The sequence below is a fragment of the Ascaphus truei genome, chromosome 6 (genome assembly GCF_040206685.1).
Source record: "Ascaphus truei isolate aAscTru1 chromosome 6, aAscTru1.hap1, whole genome shotgun sequence".
In the NCBI taxonomy this organism is placed as follows: domain Eukaryota; kingdom Metazoa; phylum Chordata; class Amphibia; order Anura; family Ascaphidae; genus Ascaphus; species Ascaphus truei.
In genome coordinates, this window is record NC_134488.1 from 107,323,450 (window position 1) to 107,345,630 (window position 22,181).

General features: G+C 46.8%; 1 protein-coding gene across 1 annotated transcript in view; it reads left to right on the forward strand.

The window, feature by feature from the left end:
• Window positions 1–2,937: 2,937 nt before the first annotated feature.
• Window positions 2,938–22,181, forward strand: part of TRPM4 (transient receptor potential cation channel subfamily M member 4) — a 54,487-nt gene continuing 35,243 nt past the window's right edge. The window contains exons 1-3 of the mRNA XM_075605646.1: window positions 2,938–3,106; window positions 13,058–13,125; window positions 20,333–20,510. Coding sequence (XP_075461761.1) covers window positions 3,077–3,106; window positions 13,058–13,125; window positions 20,333–20,510 — 276 coding nt within the window. The 5' untranslated portion in view covers window positions 2,938–3,076. The remainder of the gene's footprint in view (window positions 3,107–13,057; window positions 13,126–20,332; window positions 20,511–22,181) is intronic.

Consider the following 22,181-nt stretch of genomic DNA (forward strand, 5'->3'; position numbering starts at 1 on the left):
GGGGGAGGTGGTGGGAAGGGGGGGAGGTGGTGGGAAGGGGGGGGGAGGTGGTGGGAAGGGGGGGAGGTGGTGGAAGGGGGGGAAGGTGGTGGGAAGGGGGGGGAGGTGGTGGGAAGGGGGTGGGAAGAAGGGGGGGAAGGGGGGGGAGGCGGTGGAAAGGGGGGGGGGAGGTGGTGGGAAGGGGGGGGCGGTGGAAAGGGGGGGGCGGTGGAAAGGGGGGGGCGGTGGAAAGGGGGGGAGGTGGTGGGAAGGGGGGGAGGTGGTGGGAAGGGGGGTAGGTGGTGGGAAGGGGGAGGTAAGGGTGAAGGGGGGGAGGGGTGAAGGGGGAAAGGGGGTAAAGGTGGGGGAGGGGAAAAGGGGGGAAAGGTGGGGGAGGAGGGAAAGGGGGGAAAGAGGGGGGAAGGGGGGAAAGAGGGGTGGAGGGAGTGGAGGGGGGGATGGGGAAAGGGGGGAGGTGGGGAGGGTAAGGGGGGAGGTGAGGAGGGTAAGTGGGGAAGGGGGGAGGTGGAGGAATGGAAGGGGGGAGGTGGAGGAGGGGAAGAAGGGGGGAGGTGGAGGAGGGGAAGGAGGGGGGAGGTGGAGGAGGGGAAGGAGGGGGGAGGTGGAGGAGGGGAAGGGGGGAGGGGAAGGGGGGAGATGGAGGAGGGGAAGGGGGAGGTGGTGGGAAGAGGGGGGAGGTGGTGGGAAGGGGGAAGAGGGGGGAGGTGGTGGGAAGGGGGGAGGAGGGAAGGGGGGGAGGTGGTGGGAAGGGGGGAGGTGGTGGGAAGGGGGGGGAGGTGGGAAGGGGGTGGGAAGGTGGGAAGGGGGTGGGAAGGTGGGAAGGGGGGGGGCGGTGGGAAGAGGGGGGAGGTGGTGGGAAGGTGGGGAGGTGGTGGGAGGTTGTAAGGGGGAGTGAAGGGAAGGTGAAGGGGGGTGAAGGTGGGGGTGAAGGTGGGGTGGAGGGGAGGTGAAGGGGGGGGGTGGAGGGAAGGTTAAGGGGGGGGGTGGAGGGGAGGTTAAGGGGGGGGGGTGGAGGGGAGGTTAAGGGGGGGGTGGAGGGGAGGTGGAGGTGAAGGGGATGGGAAGTGTAGTGAGGGGTGGTGGAGGGGATGGGAAGTGTAGTGAGGGGTGGTGGAGGGGAGGTGGAAGGGAGGGGAAGTGTAGTGAGGGGTGGGTGAGGGGAGGTGAAGGCCGCTCACTCACCCGTCCGGCAGCTCCCACGTGGATCTGAGGCGGGAGGCAGAGTGTTGTGGCCGCTCCCCCGCTGAGTGTAGCGGCGCCGGGGGGGGGGGTGGAGGGGAAGTGAGTGAGGGGAGGTGATCACTCCGCTCCCCCGCTGAGTGTAGCGGCGCCGGGGGGGGTGGATGGGAAGTGAGTGAGGGGAGGTGATCACCCCGCTCCCCCGCTGACTGTAGCGGCGCCGTGGAGGGGAAGTGAGTGAGGGGAGGTGATCACTCCGCTCCCCCGCTGACTGTAGCGGCGCCGTGGAGGGGAAGTGAGTGAGGGGAGGTGATCACTCCGCTCCCCCGCTGACTGTAGCGGCACCGGGGGGGGGGGGGGTGGAGGGGAAGTGAGTGAAGGGAGGTGATCACTCCGCTCCCCCGCTGAGTGTAGCGGCGCCGGGGGGTGGTGCAGGGGAAGTGAGTGAGGGGAGGTGATCACTCCGCTCCCCCGCTGAGTGTAGCGGCGCCGGGGGGGTGGAGGGGAAGTGAGTGAGGGAAGGTGATCACTCCGCTCCCCCGCTGAGTGTAGCGGCGCCGGGGGGGGGGTGGAGGGGAAGTGAGTGAGGGGAGGTGATCACTCCGCTCCCCCGCTGAGTGTAGCGGCGGCGGGGGGGGTGGAGGGGAAGTGAGTGAGGGGAGGTGATCACTCCGCTCCCCCGCTGACTGTAGCGGCGCCGGGGGGGTGGAGGGGAAGTGAGTGAGGGGAGGTGAAGGGGGTGAAGGCCGCTCCCTCACCCGTCCGGCAGCTCCCTCGCCCGTCCGGCAGCTCCCACGTGGAGGGGGGGGGGGGTGAAAGCGCGGGAAACAGGAAGAGGCGGAGCCTCCGGGACCGGTGGGGAAGAGAGCGGGAGATGTGCTGCTAGTGTGTGTGTGTGTGTGTGTGTGTGTGTGTGTGTGTGTGTGTGTGTGTGTGTGTGTGTGTGTGTGTGTGTGTGTGTGTCCCCTTTGGCCCGTCACTCCGCCTCAGGCCAATGAGAGGTGTGGGGGGCGGGCCAAGGGGGTGGTGTGAGTGTGTGAGGCCAATGAGAGGTGTGCGGGGGCGGGCGGCCCAAGGGACCAATGAGATTGCCGCTAGGGACACCGGACATCCAGGCAGGCAGGCAAACATACAGTGCTTTCACTAATATAGTATAAGATTACCTTTCAGCGCTGAAATTTTGATGCACAAAAAAATGTTAAATAAAATCTTAGTGTACAGGAAATAGTGGCACACAAGTGGTCTTGTAAAAGGATATCAAAATGTATTGGAAGGTGATCAACGTTTTGGACCGAAACATTGATCGCCTGCCAAAACAAATGTTGATACAGTGAGTGCACCGCGCTTTGAACTAAATAAAATCTTAGAACATAGGCACCTGTATGAATTAAATTATCTGCAACACCAGGAATGGTCTGGTATTGAACACATTCCTAGAGTTTGAGAGCCCTCTTTCTAGTATTAAATGGTTTAGTAAAGGTATTTCATTGAGTTGATTTAGTCTGTGTAATAATTTATGTACATAAATGTAATATCAAGGTTCACCAAGTGAAGAAATTAGTGGTATGTACTGATACTGTAGGTAGGTCTTCACTCTCCCTTGCTCCCCCACACACACACAGGTACAGATAGGCAGTGCGTCTGACATACGCTGCTACCTATCTTGCAAAGCAGGTTCTGTGCAGGTGTGCATATTAGAGGCGAGGAAAGGGTGGGACCAGGGAAGTGGATCCTTCTGCATTCAGCTGGAGGCGTGGCGTTCAGTACAATAACTTAAGAGAGCACCAGCCCCAGAGTCTGGGGTTTAACTTCCTTAGCTTCCTGCACTGATAGCAGGACAGCACAGAGGTCTTACTCTGGGAGAAGGCAGGCCAACAGTACAGAGAGAACTGAAGCCATGGACAGCAGCACCATACAGAAGGACCAGGTACTGTATGTCCTGAACACTGCAATATTCATGAGACAGTAGCACTGAGTGCTGATGAAGACTTGGCATGACTGGTATGTGCTTGTCTGTAGACACGCAGGGAGTTCAGGTGCAGACTTGCTGGTATTGCTGATGTGCTGTTGGATAAGTGTTTCTACGTAAGACGTTTTAGGTGAAAGACTGACACTTAGAAATAATATTATTCCCTTGACTCAGGGAGGGAGATTCCCAAAGCTAAGATTACGACTATTTGAGCTGGGTCAGCATTAAGGCAGTCAGGCGGTGATACATAATGTAGGAATTTCGTAAGTCCCGCCTAAGTGGTATAATATAGAGAGATGGGTTTATTTATGCAAAGTCTCCCAGATGCCAAACTGGTTAAAAAAAAAAAAAGAAGCAAAAACCAACATTATGAAAGATAATTCCCATTGAAAGCAAATCAGTACAACCTGGTTTTGCACTATTTTCATAAATAACTTTTGTCAACTGAAGAGTCCATGTATCAAGACACAGCTGCCTGCACAGCCTGGCAATGCATGGGATACATCTGATGCGGGTACTGTATTTGTGCCCCAGTTTTGGAATACTGCAGCTTGCAGTGGCATAAACCTGGTGAACCTGATTCTTCTTTCTCTTCCAACCCCCCACCCCCCCTCACCCCCCCTCACCCTCCTCCACCCCCCCTCACCCTCCTCACCCTGGTGATTCATACTAAGCCCCTATAAGTCTTAGCAGCTCCAATTTTTATCCCTCCAAAAAAGCTAGTTTACTTAACCCCTTTATACCGATGTGTAGGTATAAGTGAGACAAACTTTGAAAATGTCACATTTGGTTTCTTATTTTAATTTAGACGCAGCCTCCATCTCCCTACATCTAACACTTATTTGTACAATACTTTTGTCAGTTTACAGATTGCATTGTCACATCTAACGCTGACTCCACTGCTACTGTACAACAGGAGGGAAGTTTAAAGCCAGATTCTTATTGTCATACATACACTGTGCATACAGTAGACATACTGTACTGTATGACCTCTGATATGTGTGTCAGATTCATATAACTTACAAATACCCGAGTGTATCCACCAGATTCATGTCTGCAATTTTGTAAAAAAATTATTTATCAAAGTATTCTGGATGTAAAGTATACTAGATGTAAATATGAATTGAAATGGTTGTAACACTGGCTAATGAATACTGTGATGTATATCATTCCCATAGTGTTTTATATTTGGGATTTTTAGCTCAAGAAAGCCATCTGCCTTTTTTTCCATATTGGGGCTTTATTTCATTTGCTGGCTGTATCGCCTGATAATTGCTGATAAGTGCCAATATTTGTAGCATCACTTCTTGTATTTGTACCTGGTCTGGCATGACCGCTTCAGGAATTTTATAGACTTTTTAAATCGCCCTGGTACTGGAAGCAAAATGGTCTTAACAAGGTACAAGTAGTGAAAATCTGTGCTGAAACACTGCACAAGGTTTATCGAAGAATAAAAATACAATTTACATTTTTTATTTTTTATTCTCTTTCTTTGCTACATGAATTTGCCCCAGAATTGTACCATGTTTGTGTTTATAGACAGACCTTCCCAATGTATATAAGGGTGCATCCAGGGTGAAGTTGAGCGCACATGCGTGCTCTGCGCGATCATACATATTGCGACAATGTGTTGGTCCAGAGCGTGCGCACGTGCCCATGAGCGCTCCATGCTCAGCTGCTTGCAGAGACAATTTGTTTGGTATTTGTTGCGCTTTTCACGTGCGTGGTTCAGCCAATGAGGGCGAACTGCTCACGTGACGTCATGGGCATGCCCACCAGGCGCGCAACTGGCTGGCCAGGAATCGCCCGGGCAACATCAGCACCAGACGTCATGGCGCGCCAACGAGCACACACTCACCCTGGGTGAGGCCTAATGCTGCGACCAGACTGGGAGGAGAGCGCGCTGGCGCTCCAGCGCCGTGACGTCATGCACTCTGCTTGGTCATGAGATTCCTGGCCAGCTAGTTGCGCATGTGTGGGGGCGTATCATGCGTGACCATGATGTCACGGAGCTGGTTCGCCCTCATTGGTGTGAACCGCACACCTGATGCGCGAGTAGCAGAAACAAATGTACTTGTCTCTGCAAGCAGCTGAGCGCAGTCACACTGGCCACACACATTGTAGTAATGTGTTTCATCGCGGCAAGCGCGCACGCCTGCTCGGCGTCACCCTGGCCGCAGCCTAAAAAATCAACAGAACCCGGATCTTGCTTGTAGCTCTTTATCTTCCCATTTTTTATTCTGCTGGGGAGGGGGGGGGAGAGAGAAGGGGTCTGTTTATCAATGCAAAACTGACCCAAACAATGCATCAGATTTCAAAGAAGTAATGCCATTGCTTTCAAAGACACTTTCTTGATACATCTGATGCAGATTGTGGCCCCAACAACTGTACCACCTTGGCCGTGATGTATAGTTTTCCGGATTAGTGCAACTGATTGACTTGAATGGAAGATAAGGCCGGATGGAGTGCGCTAGCATGTATCAGCGCTGGGTGAATCTGCCATTGTGCAGCAATATTCCATAGTACTTTGAGCCTAATGGTGTCTGTGCATTAGCTAGTGGATTTGGGGAATAGGAGGAATTGGGAAGGAGTTGTGTTCTTCACATATTTTTAATTTGCATGTATCAAGTTCTGCGCCCCTGTGTATCATTGTATCCCTCTGTCCTTATCGTCACAAACTCCGCCACTCTGTGGTGGAATATACTTCTCTATCTAAGGCCTGGGACATAGACACTTCGTCCGTGTGGAGGCGCACTGAGGCTCAGGGAAAGTGGTGCTTTCCCTGGCCTTACACAGCGCGCCGTCTGGGGGCGGGCCAGTGATGTCACGGAGCTGGTTCGCCCTCATTGGGCGAACCGCTCACGTGACCGGCCCTGCGCTCCGGCGAGAGCCAAATCTGAAAACTTGGTGAGACGCACACTTCCGCAAGCGTGCGCGAGCCCTGCTAAAGCCGCTCTCATTGCGGCTGCAGGGGCTCAGTGCTGAGCGTCAACGCGCCTCAGCACGGATCAGCAAGGCTGATCTCACTATGTCCCAGGCCTTATGATCTACAATCTTAGGCTAAGTCCATAGTGACTTAAGCCGTGCGGAGGAGCGCTGAGGCTGAGGGAAAGAGGTGCTTTCCCTGGCCTTAGAGCGCGCGCGGTCCGTGAGTGTATCTGGGGGGCGGGCCAGTGATGTCACGGAGCTGGTTCGCCCTCATTGGGTGAACCGCTCACGTGACCGGCCCTGCGCTCCCGTGAGCGCCGAAACGAAAGATTTGTTAAGACACACGCTTCCGCAGGCGTGCGGAAGCGTGCGCGAGCCCCTGCTAAAGCCGCTCTCATTGCGGCTGCAGGGGCTCACTGCCGAGCAGCAGCGCGCCTCAGCATGGGTCAGCGCCTAAGCACTGACCATGCCAGAGGCCTTACTCTTCTTACACTGTATTTAAGCCAAAAGAACGTTTTCTGCGTTGCTTTGCTGCTTTTTCCCCCCCTGATTGCACAGGGTTTGCAGCAGGGACACTTTGATAAATATCCCAGGCAAGCTCTGTCCACAAGTAATGGCAGCAGCCATGTCCTTGGCTACGTGCCTTAAAGACCTTTGTTACAGTGATAAAAGTGTAATATAAATATGGATCTGAAGAACTTATCTGGGTGTTTCTTCCAGTATATAATAACTATATCAAATAGGAGCTGTCTTTGACCTAGTGCAAGTAAAACAAAGATAGATTATATAATTAGAAAGACACAACATATTAGGAGTTGTAGTGAGGAAGCCCTTTTACATTAAAACAGAACACTACTTAAAAATTCAACAATTACATATTTGTGTTAGAGAAGTATTGTTTTAAGAGCAACTATTTAATGAGCTCATAGCTCTGACCTTGGGATAAGTGGCATTTTTAAAACTCACAACCTCATCACTCCATGATTTGCTGTAGAATTATTTCCATCATTAGGAAGTAACCCCTAATTAGCCCTTCAAGAAAACATTATATATTAAACATGGTTATTTTACTGCTAATTATTATTATTATTTTTAACTCAAAAGTTTTTCATTCGAAAGGGGTAGGGATACAGAAAAAAAGGTGGGTGGGGTAGGTTAGATATATTTGCAATAAATTAATTACAGTTACACAGCAAGTGGGTACACCAATTGGCTTGGACTTCTGTGTTACATGGGCACATTGATCTTAATGTCAAATTCACCTGGTGCAAAAGGTAACCTTTTATCTCTTGGGAATAGATAATCCACAATTCCATTTCCACCTCGCATATAAAATAAACCCACTGTCAATCTAGATTACAGCATTGTTTGTTATGGGATATCCGTGGGCCCCAGATATTCATAAATGTGGTCTGTTTTATATTCAAGGAGGCTTGTAAGCTTCTCCATAATCATTACATCGCTCCTTTTATCCCAAACCGTCTTCATTGGTGCTGGGTTCACTTGCTTCCAGTGACTAGCGATTTTTGTGTCGACGCTTCTGCATTTCTGTCCAAATGGATCGGCTAATTTTTTTTAAGGCCAGTAAATGTATCTTAAATGATGACACACGTTTACAAATGAGAAGTGATTTTCATTTCCTTGGCAGGTACAATCAGTGTTGCTAAAGGGAAGCCACCTTTTGTTTTCAAAAGGTTGCTGGGCGCTTGTGCCAACTTCTCGTTGCCAGGAAGAGTTTGAAAATGCTTTCGAAGGATGTAGCTAACCATATGAAAATAGGAAATTAGCGCATTCCCACAGAGGAATCATCATATGCAGGATTGTAAACACAGAAGTAGGGAGGCTCCTTGCATCGCTGAGCTGGCAGAGAATGCAAACACAGCTTGCTAGTGGCTGATAAACTCTGTGTGATCTCTGATGTTGCGTTCTCCTCCCTTCCTTTTTTCCCATCCCTTATCTGCAATTGGCTACCAGACTAGGACACTGCTTCAATTTGAGCCACCTGTACTGAAGCAGGGATGTCCTGAAAACCTGACCTGTTGGTTGCCCTTGAGGACTGGAGTTGGCCACCTCGGATATAGATAGTGTTGCTTGCAAGTGCTCAGTGGAAATAAGAGCAAAGTGTATTTAGTCATAATTCCATATCTGGATATTTCAGGAGCCTTTTTACCTTTATAACTATGGCTAAATAAAATGATCCTTTTTTATTTTGGAGTCCACCTCATTACGTTTGGTTGTACATGGCCTGTTTCTTCTCTTCAACCCACACTGAACAATCAGTCCGTGACACCCACTCACAGAATGCATGTGCACTTACTATTGGTTTTCATTGTATGCATTTACTCTTTCATTAGGTCTTCCTATCTTGCATTCGGTCACTACCTCCTAAGAGATACAATTCAGGCTCGCAGTACTATGGGTTCTGGTTAATAGCTGTTACGCAGGCAGACAAAATCAACGGCCAGAAACACAAGGCATTCCTGTCTGCATTGTTCTGGTTGATTAGTCTTAACAGATCTAGAAATGAGAGCACATGCATTACCTTTCTGCATATTGGATACTAAAACCGGCTTATGCTCTTAATACACAGTGAGTAACACTGCAACATATTATCTGCAATTTAAAGAGCGCTTTAGATATTGGTCTTATTACCTAATCCTAATTGACCGTTGGGCAAGTCACTTTACCTCCCTGTGCCTAAGGCGTCAAAAACAGGCTGTAAGCTTATCTGGGACGGGACTGTCTAACATCCTATGTGCTCTGTACTGCGCACTATCCTGTAATTGTGAAGCGCTCTGAGTCCCACTGGGAGAAAAGTGCTATATGAAATTAAAGTTTATTATTATATTAATTGAGGCAGTGCCATGTAGGTCACTGTTCACAGATAATATTTACTTTTTTTAAAAGAGATTTAAGGTGGGTAGGGTGCCATTGTATAATGACCGGTCGGGCTGATGTAGGTTTCTCTGTAGCTTGATTAAACAGGTGTTTGTTTTTTGCTCTAACTGGACGCATACATACATACATACATACATACATACATACATGATACATACATACATGTTATCAAGCCAAAGTAGACCTATTTCCCACCACCATTTAACAGTATTGCATGAGTCATCAGCCCTCCGATGGCTTCATGCAGTTTACATTGCACATTGCACGAACCCCTCCTTAAGTTCCTGCCCTGTGTCCACAACGTGTAAGAATAACAGGGGTGGCTCAGGTGTGGCAGCAAAATAGCGAGACGTGGACTGTACTATTCTGTTCTAACAATTCTTCTATAACTTATATTTAGATAAGAACTAAACCTGTTAGGCCTCAGAGTGGGCGTGCGTGGGTGACAGTGCACGTGGCGTGTGGGTGACAGTGCACGTGGCACGCGCCTGCCAATCAATCTGTGGCCTGAGATCCACAGCGGTGGGGGAGGTGTCACGAGGCTGGTTCACCCTCATTGGCTGAACCGCTCACGTGACTCTGCCGTCGCGCGCTCTATGCCCGGCCTCAGTGAGGTGCGGCCTTTGGTTTGCGCTCGCTTGCAGTATGGACGCGGCCTTACCGATGTGTGTTGAGCCTTATTTGCCTAAAGGTTTATCTTTAAAACCTAAGGTGTGCTGTTACAGGCCGTGCGTGCAGCAATTTAAATTAACAAAAAAAACTTTATTTTTTTTAATGTCTGCCGCCTTTGATTACCTTTTTTATTAAAAACTAATTTCCTACGCTGCCGCTCGACTTTCTCCTGTGATCGATCAGCAAAGATCCTGATTCCCAGGGTTCACTAAATGGCTGCCTTTCAGTTTTAATCAATCCTTCAGTCAGTGTAACTCAGCAGCTACAATGTATCCTTATATTACGAAGGTAACATTATCTATTGTTAGTTTACAGCTCAAACTGCTGGGAATATTGGCAACAAATTATCACAAACAGGAAAGTGTTGGGAAGATATTGCACTGCTGGGGAGGTGGGTTAAAACCTGCTATAGAAATTAAAGGATGCTTATATTAAAACTTATTAAAATGGCATTGAGTTGAATTAAAAAAATGTTTTTTAAGTATAATCTACTACAGAACTTTTTTTTTACACCACATGTAGGCTATTGCATGAATTGCCCCTTTAGACTAGGCTTGGTGCTTTTTTGTATTTAGAATGATTGAAATAGTAGGATAATTTATGAAATATGATATTAGTTAAATAACAAACGAGGGAGAATGGGCTGGTGGTATGATACATTGTATTGAATCAACAGATAGTTTCTAAGTTACAAGCTTTTGACCCTCACAGAATGGGAGCTGTTTTCTAGGCTCACTTAGCTGCACGAATACTAACCAGCGTTCTTAGGCTTCTATTGCTAACTAATGCAATATTCTGCTACCCACTTATGAACCAATTATTATTAGTTATATTCTTTAGTAAAGACCATTTACACAGCACACTGCAGTAAATATATACAGACAATGTGAATACCAATGGGAACAGGTATGCATTTCCATGTGTAGCTATTTTGTACGTTTGGCAAGTGGTGCAGTTATTGTCCTAGTTTAAAGGTACAATTGCACCTAGTGAGGCCAAAAAAAAAAAAAAAACGACTTTTTGTAAACTATTTTAAACTTATTGGCTTCCTTTTAAAATAATCCAACTATGCTAAAAGCAAAGATGTTACTTATTTAGATATATCTGGAAATACATCACAAATTGCATTTCTTGTGGACCTCCAGAATGAGGGAGTTTGTCTGTTTATTTATTTATTTTTGACTCAAAGCCCACCATGTCTTTACGAGAAAGCCGCTACAGCGAGAGGTAGGAATGGGGGGCTTTGACTCTCTTCTTGAACACCCAGTAACATCAGATAAAAGAGCACCCAGAGGAAATCGAAGTCCTCCTAAATCTCAAATTGCCATGTTTACAAACTCTCTTTCCAAAATGATTTACAAATACTTATAGTTGTCACATTTTAGTTAAAACAAAATAAAACCCCAAAACAAGGCATTTACCACATGTAACCCTTAAACACATCACTGGCATTGGTGCACTCTGGACCCAGGAGGGACTGTCCCTTTAATGCTTTCTTGACCTCAGTTTTGTTATTAAGCCCTGTAAATGATGGTAGGAGGTGATGGACTAATATGAATGTAGAGAGAGACCTGTTTTAAAGATAAGATATGGAAGCAGATTTCAGGAAGATTTTCACAGTCTTCTACCCGTGAAGCAAAATAAGGAAGAGTGTTAGTCCTGGCAATCTCTAGATCTCTGACACAGAGGGCTTCTGCAACCTGACCTCCTTGGGGGATCTTAAGAACTAGAGTTGAGAACCTCCTGATGTAAAGAATAAGCTGAAGAGCCGAGAGAATCCATACTAAGCTCTCTTGAGGGATCTGAATGCATTGCAAAGCAATGGAGGTTCAGGTTCTCCAGCACAGAAGGGTTTAGCCATGTAAATGCTAATATTACCAAGAACAAAAAGCATTGAGCTCATATGTTCACCTTTTTAAATAGATATACCAACTATACCAACTTGGTTAAGTGAAAAGGGGGTCTTGTAGACCATATATTGAATATACAAAAGATCAACAGCACACAATATTACAGGCTGTTCTCCCTTCCTCAGGTGCAAGGGATAACTCCCCGAAACATTGTGCTCTTTTGTATATTCAATAAATGGTCTAAAAGACCCCCTTCTCACTGAACAGAGTGTGTAAATCTATTTCTGGAGGAAAGACTTTATGCCGTGACCATTGGAGATCCCATCATACAGATATTCGGCACCGTGAGAAATACCTTTTTTTAAATCTTTCAACTCCAGAAGAAACCATAACGGGAGAGCCGGGCAAGCAGATCATTTTCTGGATTCGTATGTTCACCTCCCCAGCTCTGAATGCAGCCAATATAGTTTTACACTTTTTGAGAATGCCAGATACACAGACCAATACATAACAAGCACTCCTATCTGCTCCAGCTTAGATTTTTTGATTGTAAGCTCTTCAGGGCAGGGTTTTCATATATGTCATGGGAGACCAGAACTTATTCACGGGATCAATGTCCAGACAGGACACAGATCAAATAAATAGGTATTTATTCTGGACAGAGCCAATAGACACAGCACAAAGTCCCAACAGAGCTATGCTCATGAACCCAGAGCAATACAGGGGGAATCCTGGCAGTACTAGGTGCCTGGCGCCACTGAAATGGCTTACCGCAGCTTCCAATCTAGGTTTTGGGTGTCTCTGGCATGTCCTCCAAACACACCACTTAGTCCACCAACCCGCCAGTCCAAAAATGAGCTGTGACACTCAGATCGGCCGCTTCTTTCTAGTTTTCCCATCTCCATAAGAAATCATGGAGAATGGAGCAGCGACCAATCGCAGCACGAGGGCTCATCTGTGTTGGCCAATCTGGGCTGGGAGACTGAGGCAAGGAGGGTTGGAATTTAGGAACCAGCCAATGAGAACAGCACCTACCTCCCCCTGTTCTTAGTGCTGGCTTTCTGTCTCTTGATTTTGATAGGTGCCTCTGTGTGGGCAGACTGGCTCCACTTATCTGATCAACATCTCCCGGATAAGAGAACTTCCCCTCTTGTCCCCAATCTCCTTGTGGAACCAGCTAAACCCGTATCCCTAGGTGTGTGGCTGGCTAAGTGTATTACCAGACCAGCATGCCCAGGGAACAAAGAAATGTGTTTACAACATGCACAGTGTACATACAATAAAGGCTTCCCTATACATTACTAGGGTTAACACACAATATTCTGGCCGGAGGGTAATCCTGTACATCCATCAGACGGGTTCGGGCAAATGGCTGGGTTTAACGTTTTATTAACATGAATCGCATTGCCCCTCCGATTAGTCATTGGCAATCACACTTGCATTGACCCTGTATTATCTGGTTGTACAGTGCATGTTCATCGCTATGCAAGAACAATAAAAAAGTGATTCCTGAATCCATGTAAATAATAATAATTTTTGTATTTTTTTTTTTCCCCTGAAGAGCTGGATTCCCAAGCTATTTAAAAAGAAAACATGCACCACTTTCCTGGAAGATCTAAAGACTGACAGGTGAGAGGTTTAAGCAATGTTCTAAACATCAACTTCCTCTGTGTGGCTTTTAGATATTCATTCTGTTTATTTCACTAGTCTCGTCTCTTCTGTCTCTTCACACTGTTTTCCAATAGTGCGTAGGATCCTAGTGCACTAATGATAGCAGGGCTGCCAACAGTATTCCCTGGGCCCAGGACTAGTTATCACCAGGTCTCCCTTTTCTCTTCACCCCACCTGCGAGCCCATTTCACACCTCACGAGCCCCTACTCTATTCCCCTCCTCTTCCCAGATGTTTCTCTCCTCCACATCTCTTACCCCCCTCCTTTCCTTAGTCACTCGCCCCCTCATCTTCTCTCTCCTCTCACTCCCCTCCATCAATTACCCAATTCTCACTCAATCCCGCTCCCTCAATCCCCCTCCTCACACTCATTGCCTCTTTCCCCCCCCCCAAAAAAAAATACATACAAATCCCTTTGACAGTGAAGGGGTAGCCAGGCTGTACAATAAAGGTTAAGCCCATCTGGTTACCCCTGAAACCGTGGGGTCCCTGGCACCTACAGCACCATAAGCCAGGGGACCATGTAACCTCACATGTAAAAGTTAGTGTCCCCTGCTTTTCCACTTCTCATGTTCCCTGTGCCCTAGACTCATTACACTTTCTTTGTAAGTTTTTAGGTGGGGTATTTGGGAAGAAATTAAATTGTTTTGTTTGCAGGAGTTCGGGGACCAAAGATTCCGGTAGTCCCCTAATTCTACCTTGTGTGCAGGCACGATTTGCCGGTATGCAGGTTCAATTACACCGGGGCTGCCCAGTGTCCCCCAGACTCCTGGTTTTTGAGCCCAGATATCCCAGTCCTATTTCCCTTGCAAATATGAGTCTCCCTGAGTGTTCCCATGTATTAAAGGTATATTTTATTTCATTTGTGCTTTTACTATAAATGTCTATTCAGTCAGCCCTGGCATCCATATAGGTGCCGGGAAGTCTGGATAGACATCGGAGTTCAAAGAGGAGACGGGATGTTGAGAGGTGTCGGGAGTTAAGTGGCCGGGGCAGGGCGGAGTACTGAGTCCGGAGAACAGAGACCCCTTGTGGGGAGGACTCTCTGATTTGCCAGACTCAGTGGAGCCTGCCCAGTAGGTGGCAATGGGTTGACTGGGGGAAGCGCAGAATGTTGGCGCGTTTCCTATTGGTCAATTCGTATGTCCCGCCCACGGGGCATCCCGAGGCAGCTTGGTATGCCCCCTCATCAGCCAAAGGACGAGCCCCTATTCCTATAGGCTGGTGGCAAGGAATTCCCACGCTCTGATTGGTCGCTACTCCTTAATCCCAATGCTGAACATAGCTCAGCGGAGTGTATGTAAAGAGAAGCCCCAGTCGGAGAACAAGACGATCTAGTGGCTTATGTCGATGAAGCTAGGGCGGGGTTTTCAAAGTTGCTCTGTCACGAATAGCAGCTTTGTTTAGAAGCTAGGAAAGTCTGCCCTGCAGAGACTAAGTTAGACGCGAGGTCCAAGTTCTCATTTTGTAATGTAGCGGTCGCGGCTAGGAACTACAGCGAAAAGAGAGCCAAGAAGCCCGGGTGTATATCCCGGTCAGGGTAAGGCACCCCTTGATAAAGTGCTTGGTGCACGAAACATGTAGGAGGGTGTCGCACCTCCATTTCTTCTCTTTTATGGACGAATTAAAAATATTCTTTATCAGTCATTGACCCAATCATCGCTGTGCGCTACACTTCTATGGATGCAGATACTGAAGCAGGCGCCCTGCACCTAGTAGAGCCTAAATTTCGCCCCCAGTAAGCTGTATTTTTTGTATTCATTGTGCTGTACGCGGGTTTACCCGAATAAACTGCATTTTTGTTCTTACTACCTTGTTTTGCCTCGTTCATGATCCTGGTACAAATATAAGTAAGTGTCAAAAGTTCTGGTCTTCTGTGACAGCCACCCCAATACAATCTCCCCCCAAATTCATACAAAAAAATACCCACAAATGCATTCAAACCTCCATCCCTCTAAATACGAAAACCCCCCCAGCAAATAAATTTTTTTTAAACACCCCCAAATATATACACCTCTTAAATACATACATACATACATACATACACCCCTGACCCCCAAATACATGCATCTCTTTCCCTCCTCCCCAAAATACATACACCCCCCAAAAAAGCCACTGCCAAATAAATACAGACTTAACTACCTTGGGGATGGTCTCCGGCCTCTCATGCCCTGGCTTCCCCCAGCTGTGTGGGCCTCATGCCGGTGAGCACTGGCGGCAGAGCGAGGGGTCCTGTGCGGGACAGTGAGGGAGGCCCGCAGCTGGGGAGAGTCATAGAGAGAAGTACATGCACGCTGCAATATGGTGCTGGAGGGGGGGGTACTTATCTGCCGGTGCACTGGGTCCGGGAAGTTCCAGACATCCCAGAGGAGAACAGTGTAGAAAATGGAAGCAGGCACACGGTCTTATGCAGAAAATATTTAATGTGCCACCAAAAGATCCAACGTTTCGGCAGAGAACTGCCTTTGTCAAGCCCTCTCCTTGATAAAGGCAGTTCTCTGCCGAAACGTTGGATCTTTTGGTGGCACATTAAATATTTGCTGCATAAGACCGTGTGCCTGCTTCCATTTTCTACACCGCAGCTGGGGAGAGCCAGGGCCCGGCGGCAGACAAAGCAGTTGGACCCAAATTTTTTGGCCGGCTGCTGGTCCTCTCGTAGCTGCTGGACCCCACATCTCCCCATCTGAGGGCCTCCTTCACTGACACTGTTCCATGCCTAGCCTCTCTCTCATGCCGGTCCATGCCAGACATAAGAGCGAGGACCAGGGGACAGTGTCGGTGAGGGAGGCCTGCCGCTGGGGAGAGCCGGGGCCTGGCAGCAATGCGAGGACCGGCAGCCGGGCAAAGAAGTTGGGCCCAACTTCTGCCTGCTGGCCGTGCCCCCCACAGCCACCTGGCCTGAGACACTTGTCCCGGCTCTCCCTTCTCCTGTAGGTGACCCAGAATCATGGTGATATGTTTCGTAGGTTACATTTTTTTTTTTAGGGGCTGATTCTATACTGTATGTACAGAAATTATCAATTGAACCGTTTTCTGCCGAAATTCCCTATTTACTTTGGCACATATAGACTCGGCTTCTTAATGGTTCCATGGCCACAACATGCATCGTGGTGAGGTGGTGTGTTTTTTTTGTTTGTTTTTAAATCTTCTTTTAAAACATTGTTTGTGGACTATAAAACCTTCTGCTAAATTGTCAATACGCACTTCTTTTCTTATTTCTTTATAGTAATTACAGTGCAATGATTAGTATAGTAAGCGTATCCCACAAAAATATTAAATTAACAGGAACTTGTGAAAACATCTCTACACTAAACCATAAAGGAGCCCACCACTCTGCAATACACATAAAGAAGCCCACCACTCGGCAATACACATAAAGAAGCCCACTACTTGGCAATAAACATAATGAAGCCCACCACTCGGCAATAAACATAATGAAGCCCACCACTCGGCAATAAATATAATGAAGCCCACCACTCGGCAATAAACATAATGAAGCCCACCACTCGGCAATACACATAAAGGAGCCCACCACTCGGCAATACACATAAAGGAGCCCACCACTCGGCAATACACATAAAGAAGCCCACCACTCGGCAATACACAAAGAAGCCCACCACTCGGCAACACACATAAAGAAGCCCACCACTCGGCAATACACAAAGAAGCCCACCACTCGGCAACACACATAAAGAAGCCCACCACTCGGCAATAAACATAAATGTGGCTTTAAAGGGTGCATGCACCTAAGGAAGGTTGGGAGTAACAAACATACCCGCAGAGGGAATGGAGACGGGGTCCCTTGCTCAGTGCAAAACCACTAAAACAGAGGGGCCACTGTAATTGCTATGGATATACAGTGGCGAGAGTTTGAACCCCAATAATAATTACGGAAATTCCATAGTTTTCCCATGATGACCTTTGTGAATCAAAGCCAGTCTTTTCTTAAATATCCAATAGGGTTTATATTAACCAATTCCATGTCTTTTGAAACAAAATGATGTATTAATTACACCAACAATGAGTAATTTAAAGATTCAGGGTATGTGCAAAGAAAGTGAAATCCTGGTTTTATCTGCTAAATTAAAGGGGATAATAATAATATAATAATAATAATAATTTTGTTCTTGTATAGCGCTGCTAGTTTTACGTAGTGCTTTGCAGACACAGTCCATGCCCCGTAGAACTTACAATCTATGTTTTTGGTGCCTGAGGCACAGGGAGATAAAGTGACTTGCCCAAGGTCACAATGAGCCGACACCGGGAATTGAACCAGGTTCAATTAGAATCAAGTGTTTAAATAGGTAGATATTCAGGTGTAAGTTTGAGAGGCCCCACCCTAATATATAGATCACAAACTTTGTGAGTTTGGTCTTCACTATACAGATGTGTTTGAAACGTATCATGCCACGATCGCAAAATCTGAGGACCTCAGAAAAGCAGTTATTGATGCTCAGTCTGGAAAGGAGTACAAAACCATTTCTAAGGATTTGGGGCTCCACCAATCCACTGTCAGACAGCCTACAAATGGAGAAAATTCAAAACCACAGCCACTCTGCCTAGCAGCGGTCATCTTACAAAAATCTCTCCAAGAACAAACTGGCAAATCATCCAGAAAGTCATAAAGAACCACATAGTAACATCCAGGGATCTGCAGGCCACTCTCGCCTTGGCTAATATGACTGTTCATGACTCAGCGATTAGAAAATGACTGAACAAGAATGTTGTTCTTGGAAAGATAGCCAGGAGGAAAACAATGCTCTCTAAAAAGAACATTGCTGCAGGTCTGAGGTTTGCCAAAGAGCACATCGATTATCCACAAGATGTCTGGAATAATGTTCTGTGGACAGATGAATAAAAGGTACAATTTTTGTTGTTGTTGTTTGTCGAAAACAGAAGAACCTCATCCCAACCATCAAGCATGGTGGTGAGAGTGTGATGGCTTGGGGCTGCTTTGCTGCATCAGGAACTGGACAACTTGCCACCATTGATACAATCATATATTCTGGATTGTATCAGAAGATTCCAGAGGAGAATGTCAGGTCATCCGTTGGTAAGCTGAAGCGAAAGTAGGTCATGCAGCAAGACAATGATCCTAAACATACAAGGAGATTGTACAAAAAAAGAATGGCTGCAGAAGAAGAAATTCTGCGTTTTTTAGAATGACTTAGTCAAAGTCCGGACCTAAACCCCATCGAAATGTTGTGGCAGGAGCTGAAGCGAGCTGTCCATTCAAGGAAGCCCTCAAATGTCAGAGTTGAAGCGGTTCTGGGCCAAAATTTCTCAAAACCATGGGAGAGACTGGCCAGCAGTTACAGGAAACACTTGGTTGAAGTGATTGCTGCTCAAGGGGGTGCCACCAGGTACTGAATCTAAAGGTTCACGTACATTTTCACACATGGCTAGTGAATGTTAGATAATTTGTGGATAAATAAATGTTGAAAAAGTATCATGGTTTTTTTTTTTTTGTCACTTGTTTGATCAGGTTTTCTTTATCTTTTATTAGGAATTGGATTAAGATCTAATAACATTTTAGGTTTTGAAATGTGAAAATCCGTAGGGGTTCACAAACTTTATGTATTTATTTTTTCTCGCCACGGTAGCTATAATGGGATTTAATTACCCATAGGATAGACCTATATGTGGGCTTGCTAGCTCAGTGCTGTTTAGAGATGCTGTGGTTGGTAAACAGCACTGAGCTAGCCAGCTCACCTTGCATTCATGTGTGTAAGTGGAGCGGCTGTCCCTAGGATGGACCCCGAATAGGTTTTATCACCTATTTTACTGTTTAATACTGTTTTATATTATATGTGTAACCACTGTTACTTATATGTATCTTGTGTCCCTTTAATTTTATGAACGTTCCTATTAAAGCTGCAGTTCAGTCTTTTTTTTTTTTTTTTACTTCAATAGTTTCATGTGGGCAATCTCTAATTACCTAAAGAACTGCATAGCCGCCGGTCAATTCGTTCTCCGTCTATTGATCGGCAAAGTTTAGCGACATTTTTAAATGTGGGGAATGTAAATCGTTGCTATAGGAACAAGCATGCTTGTTAAAATAGAATACAAGAAAATTGGTCTTTCAAAGTTTTTTTTTTTTTTTAAAACAGAAAATGCTAAAAGTATTTTTTCTTACTACAGAACTGATTTATTAAAAAAACCCACACATGCAGAATATTGCCTGAACTGCAGCTTTAATGGTTAATTTTTACCTTCACCCACTGGACTACGCAGCATCACTGCTTTCCCTTCCTTGCAGTGACAGCTTTGCTATTTCCATAGCTAACACCATCATATAGGTCTATCCGATGGATAATTGGATCCCATTATAGCTATATCTATAGCAATTACAGTGACCCCTGTTGTGCACCGATTAAGGGACTTCTCTCCATCCCCTCTGCGGGTACCTATGTTTTTGTTTTCACAGTAACAAATCATTATTTTGCAAGTCAGAGTACAATTGTCACTTTAAGGGTTATATAATCTTCTAGGGAAGCCAATTACGTATTATTATATTATTATTATTACCATCACATGGAACTTCACTTTAAAGCAGCAATACTCCATTCCCACGTTTCTCCACCCCCCTTCTCCCCCCCCCCTCATTTCTATACCGTATGTAGAGCAAGTGACAATGTATAATTCTACATTCTTACCTAAGCTGGCAATCATTTGGTGCTCCTGTTATAAATCTTTAAAAATCCTCTGCGTGCCTAATGAAATGGCCGCCTTCCCGTTTTAATCAATCCTTCAGTCAGTGTAACTCACCAGCTACAATTTATGCTGATATTTCAAAGTTAACATTATCTATTGTTAGTTTGGAGCTCAAACTGCTGGGAACAACAAATTATTACAAACAGGAAAGTGTTGCCAAGCTCTTGCACTGCTGGGGAGGTGGGCTAAACCTGCTATAGAAATCAAAGGATACTGTAAAACTCATTACAAATGGCATTGAGTTGAATGGGGAAAAAAATGGAAAAAAGTCACCTATTCTCTAATACTACAGAACAGTTTGTTTTTTAAGCATAGAAGATTCCACATGTTTTGTTGCTTACCTGTCTCTGCTAAAGCTCCACGTGCTTCTAGTCGCACACATCCTGGGACGTTTCCCCTCTTATGTTTGGAAACACATGTAAAACATTCTTTCCTTCTATGTTTCAACGCAGCCCCACACCACTGTGCCTGTGCGGGATGTCCAGAGACAGACATGTATCTGTGGCCACGGAGGATAATTTCGGGGCAGCCATGGTCAGTAACTGGAACTCTACAGATCATACAACCGAGGAGCCCACAGATGCCTACGGAGACATAGAGTTTGTGGGCGCTGGGAAGAAGCACAGCAAGGTGAGGCCATGAGTGGAAATGGTACCAAGTTAATCTTCTTCCTCGCCCTGCTTGTAGTAGAAATGTCCATGTCAGAATGTTCTGTCATTCAGTCCACATTCCCTTGATGATTCCTTTTTGTTTTTGATTCTTGGATCCTCTTTTGTGGGAATAAACCATTTTGGAATGCAGATGCTGTGGTCCTGCAGTTTACCCTTTCAATCTCAATATAATTGTGAGCTACATTTGCTTCGGTTTTAAGATTTGTTGTAGGTTCTGAATTGATGCACTATTTTTTTTTTTTATTTTTTTTTTAAGGACCAACGAAAGTTCTTCACAGATCAAATGATTGTGTACAACTGCAGAGCTTCCACACCCTCATGGGTTCACATGAAGAGATTCTGTTAAGGTTCTGAAGGTTCTGTACACTATCATTTCATTGACAAATAACTTTCTTATTGGTTTATTGAAAGGGACACTTCTCTAGGACCGTAAGGCTATTTTAACTTTTGAACCAACTCCTTGAAGGTACCTTTTGTCAAAATATTCTATAAAATCAATTCTCCAGGGCTACCAACAAATCTTTATTTTCAAAATGTATTAAACTAACTCATAAACAATTATTGAAACCTTTAAGTATCACTAAGGCACCTATTTTAGGTATGTATTGCCAGGGCTGCCAACAGATTTACTTTGGTCCAGGACTAGAGTTTTGACATGGCCCCTCCCCCTCGCCCCCCGTGTCGCTGGTTTTGCAAGCCCCCCTTTTCCTACCTCGTGACCCCTTCCTCTATTTCTCCTCCCCCTTGCTTCCCATGTATCTCTCCCCCCGTCTCTGTCTTACCCCCTCTCTTCCTCACTCACACTCTTACACCCCTCTCCTCTCTCTCCTCTCTCTCCCCCTCTCCTCTCTCTCCTCCCCAAATACATACAAAACTCCTGCAACCCCAAACACAAAAAACCCCACCCCACCCAAATACATACAAAACACACACTTTTCTTGGGGATGGTCTCAAGCCTCTGGTGCTGCTGCAGGTCTCATGCTAGGCTTCCCTCTTTCCCATGCTGTGCGGGCCTCTCTCCCTCCCTCTCCCGTGCCAGGCCTCTCATGCCGGTGCGTGCTGATGTCAGAGAGAAGCCCTGTGCAGGATAGTGAGGGACGTCCCGCAGCTGGGGAAAGCCGGGGCCCGGCGGCTGGACAAAGCATTTGCGCCCGACCTCTGGCCAGGCCCAACTTCTTTGTCTGGCTGTCAGGTCTCACATTGCCGGCAGACCCCAGCTCTCACCAGCTGTAACCCTCCCTCACTGTCCCACGCCCAGCCTCTCTCTCATACCGGTGCGGCACGGTAGCTGGGCCCAGCTTCTGGCACGCACCAATGTTAGAGGGGCCTGGTGCACACCAGAGTCAGAGAGGCCCTGCGAGGGACGGTGAGGGAGGCCCGCAGGTGGGGAGAGCTGGGACAACGAGCGAGCGGCCCAGCAGCTGGACAAAAGTTGGTCCTGACCTCTGGCTGGCCAGGCCAAACTTCCACCACTTGTCGGCCTGTTCCCACTGCAGCCACCGGGCCGACTTTCCCCTCCCACCCCACGGTAGGGCAAATTGTTGAAGCCCTTCTTGCAGGGAAAGAGTTTCTTACCCTTTCCAGTTTGTTACAGCCTAAACTCATGGTCTGCAGCTTTGCATCTCTCTCT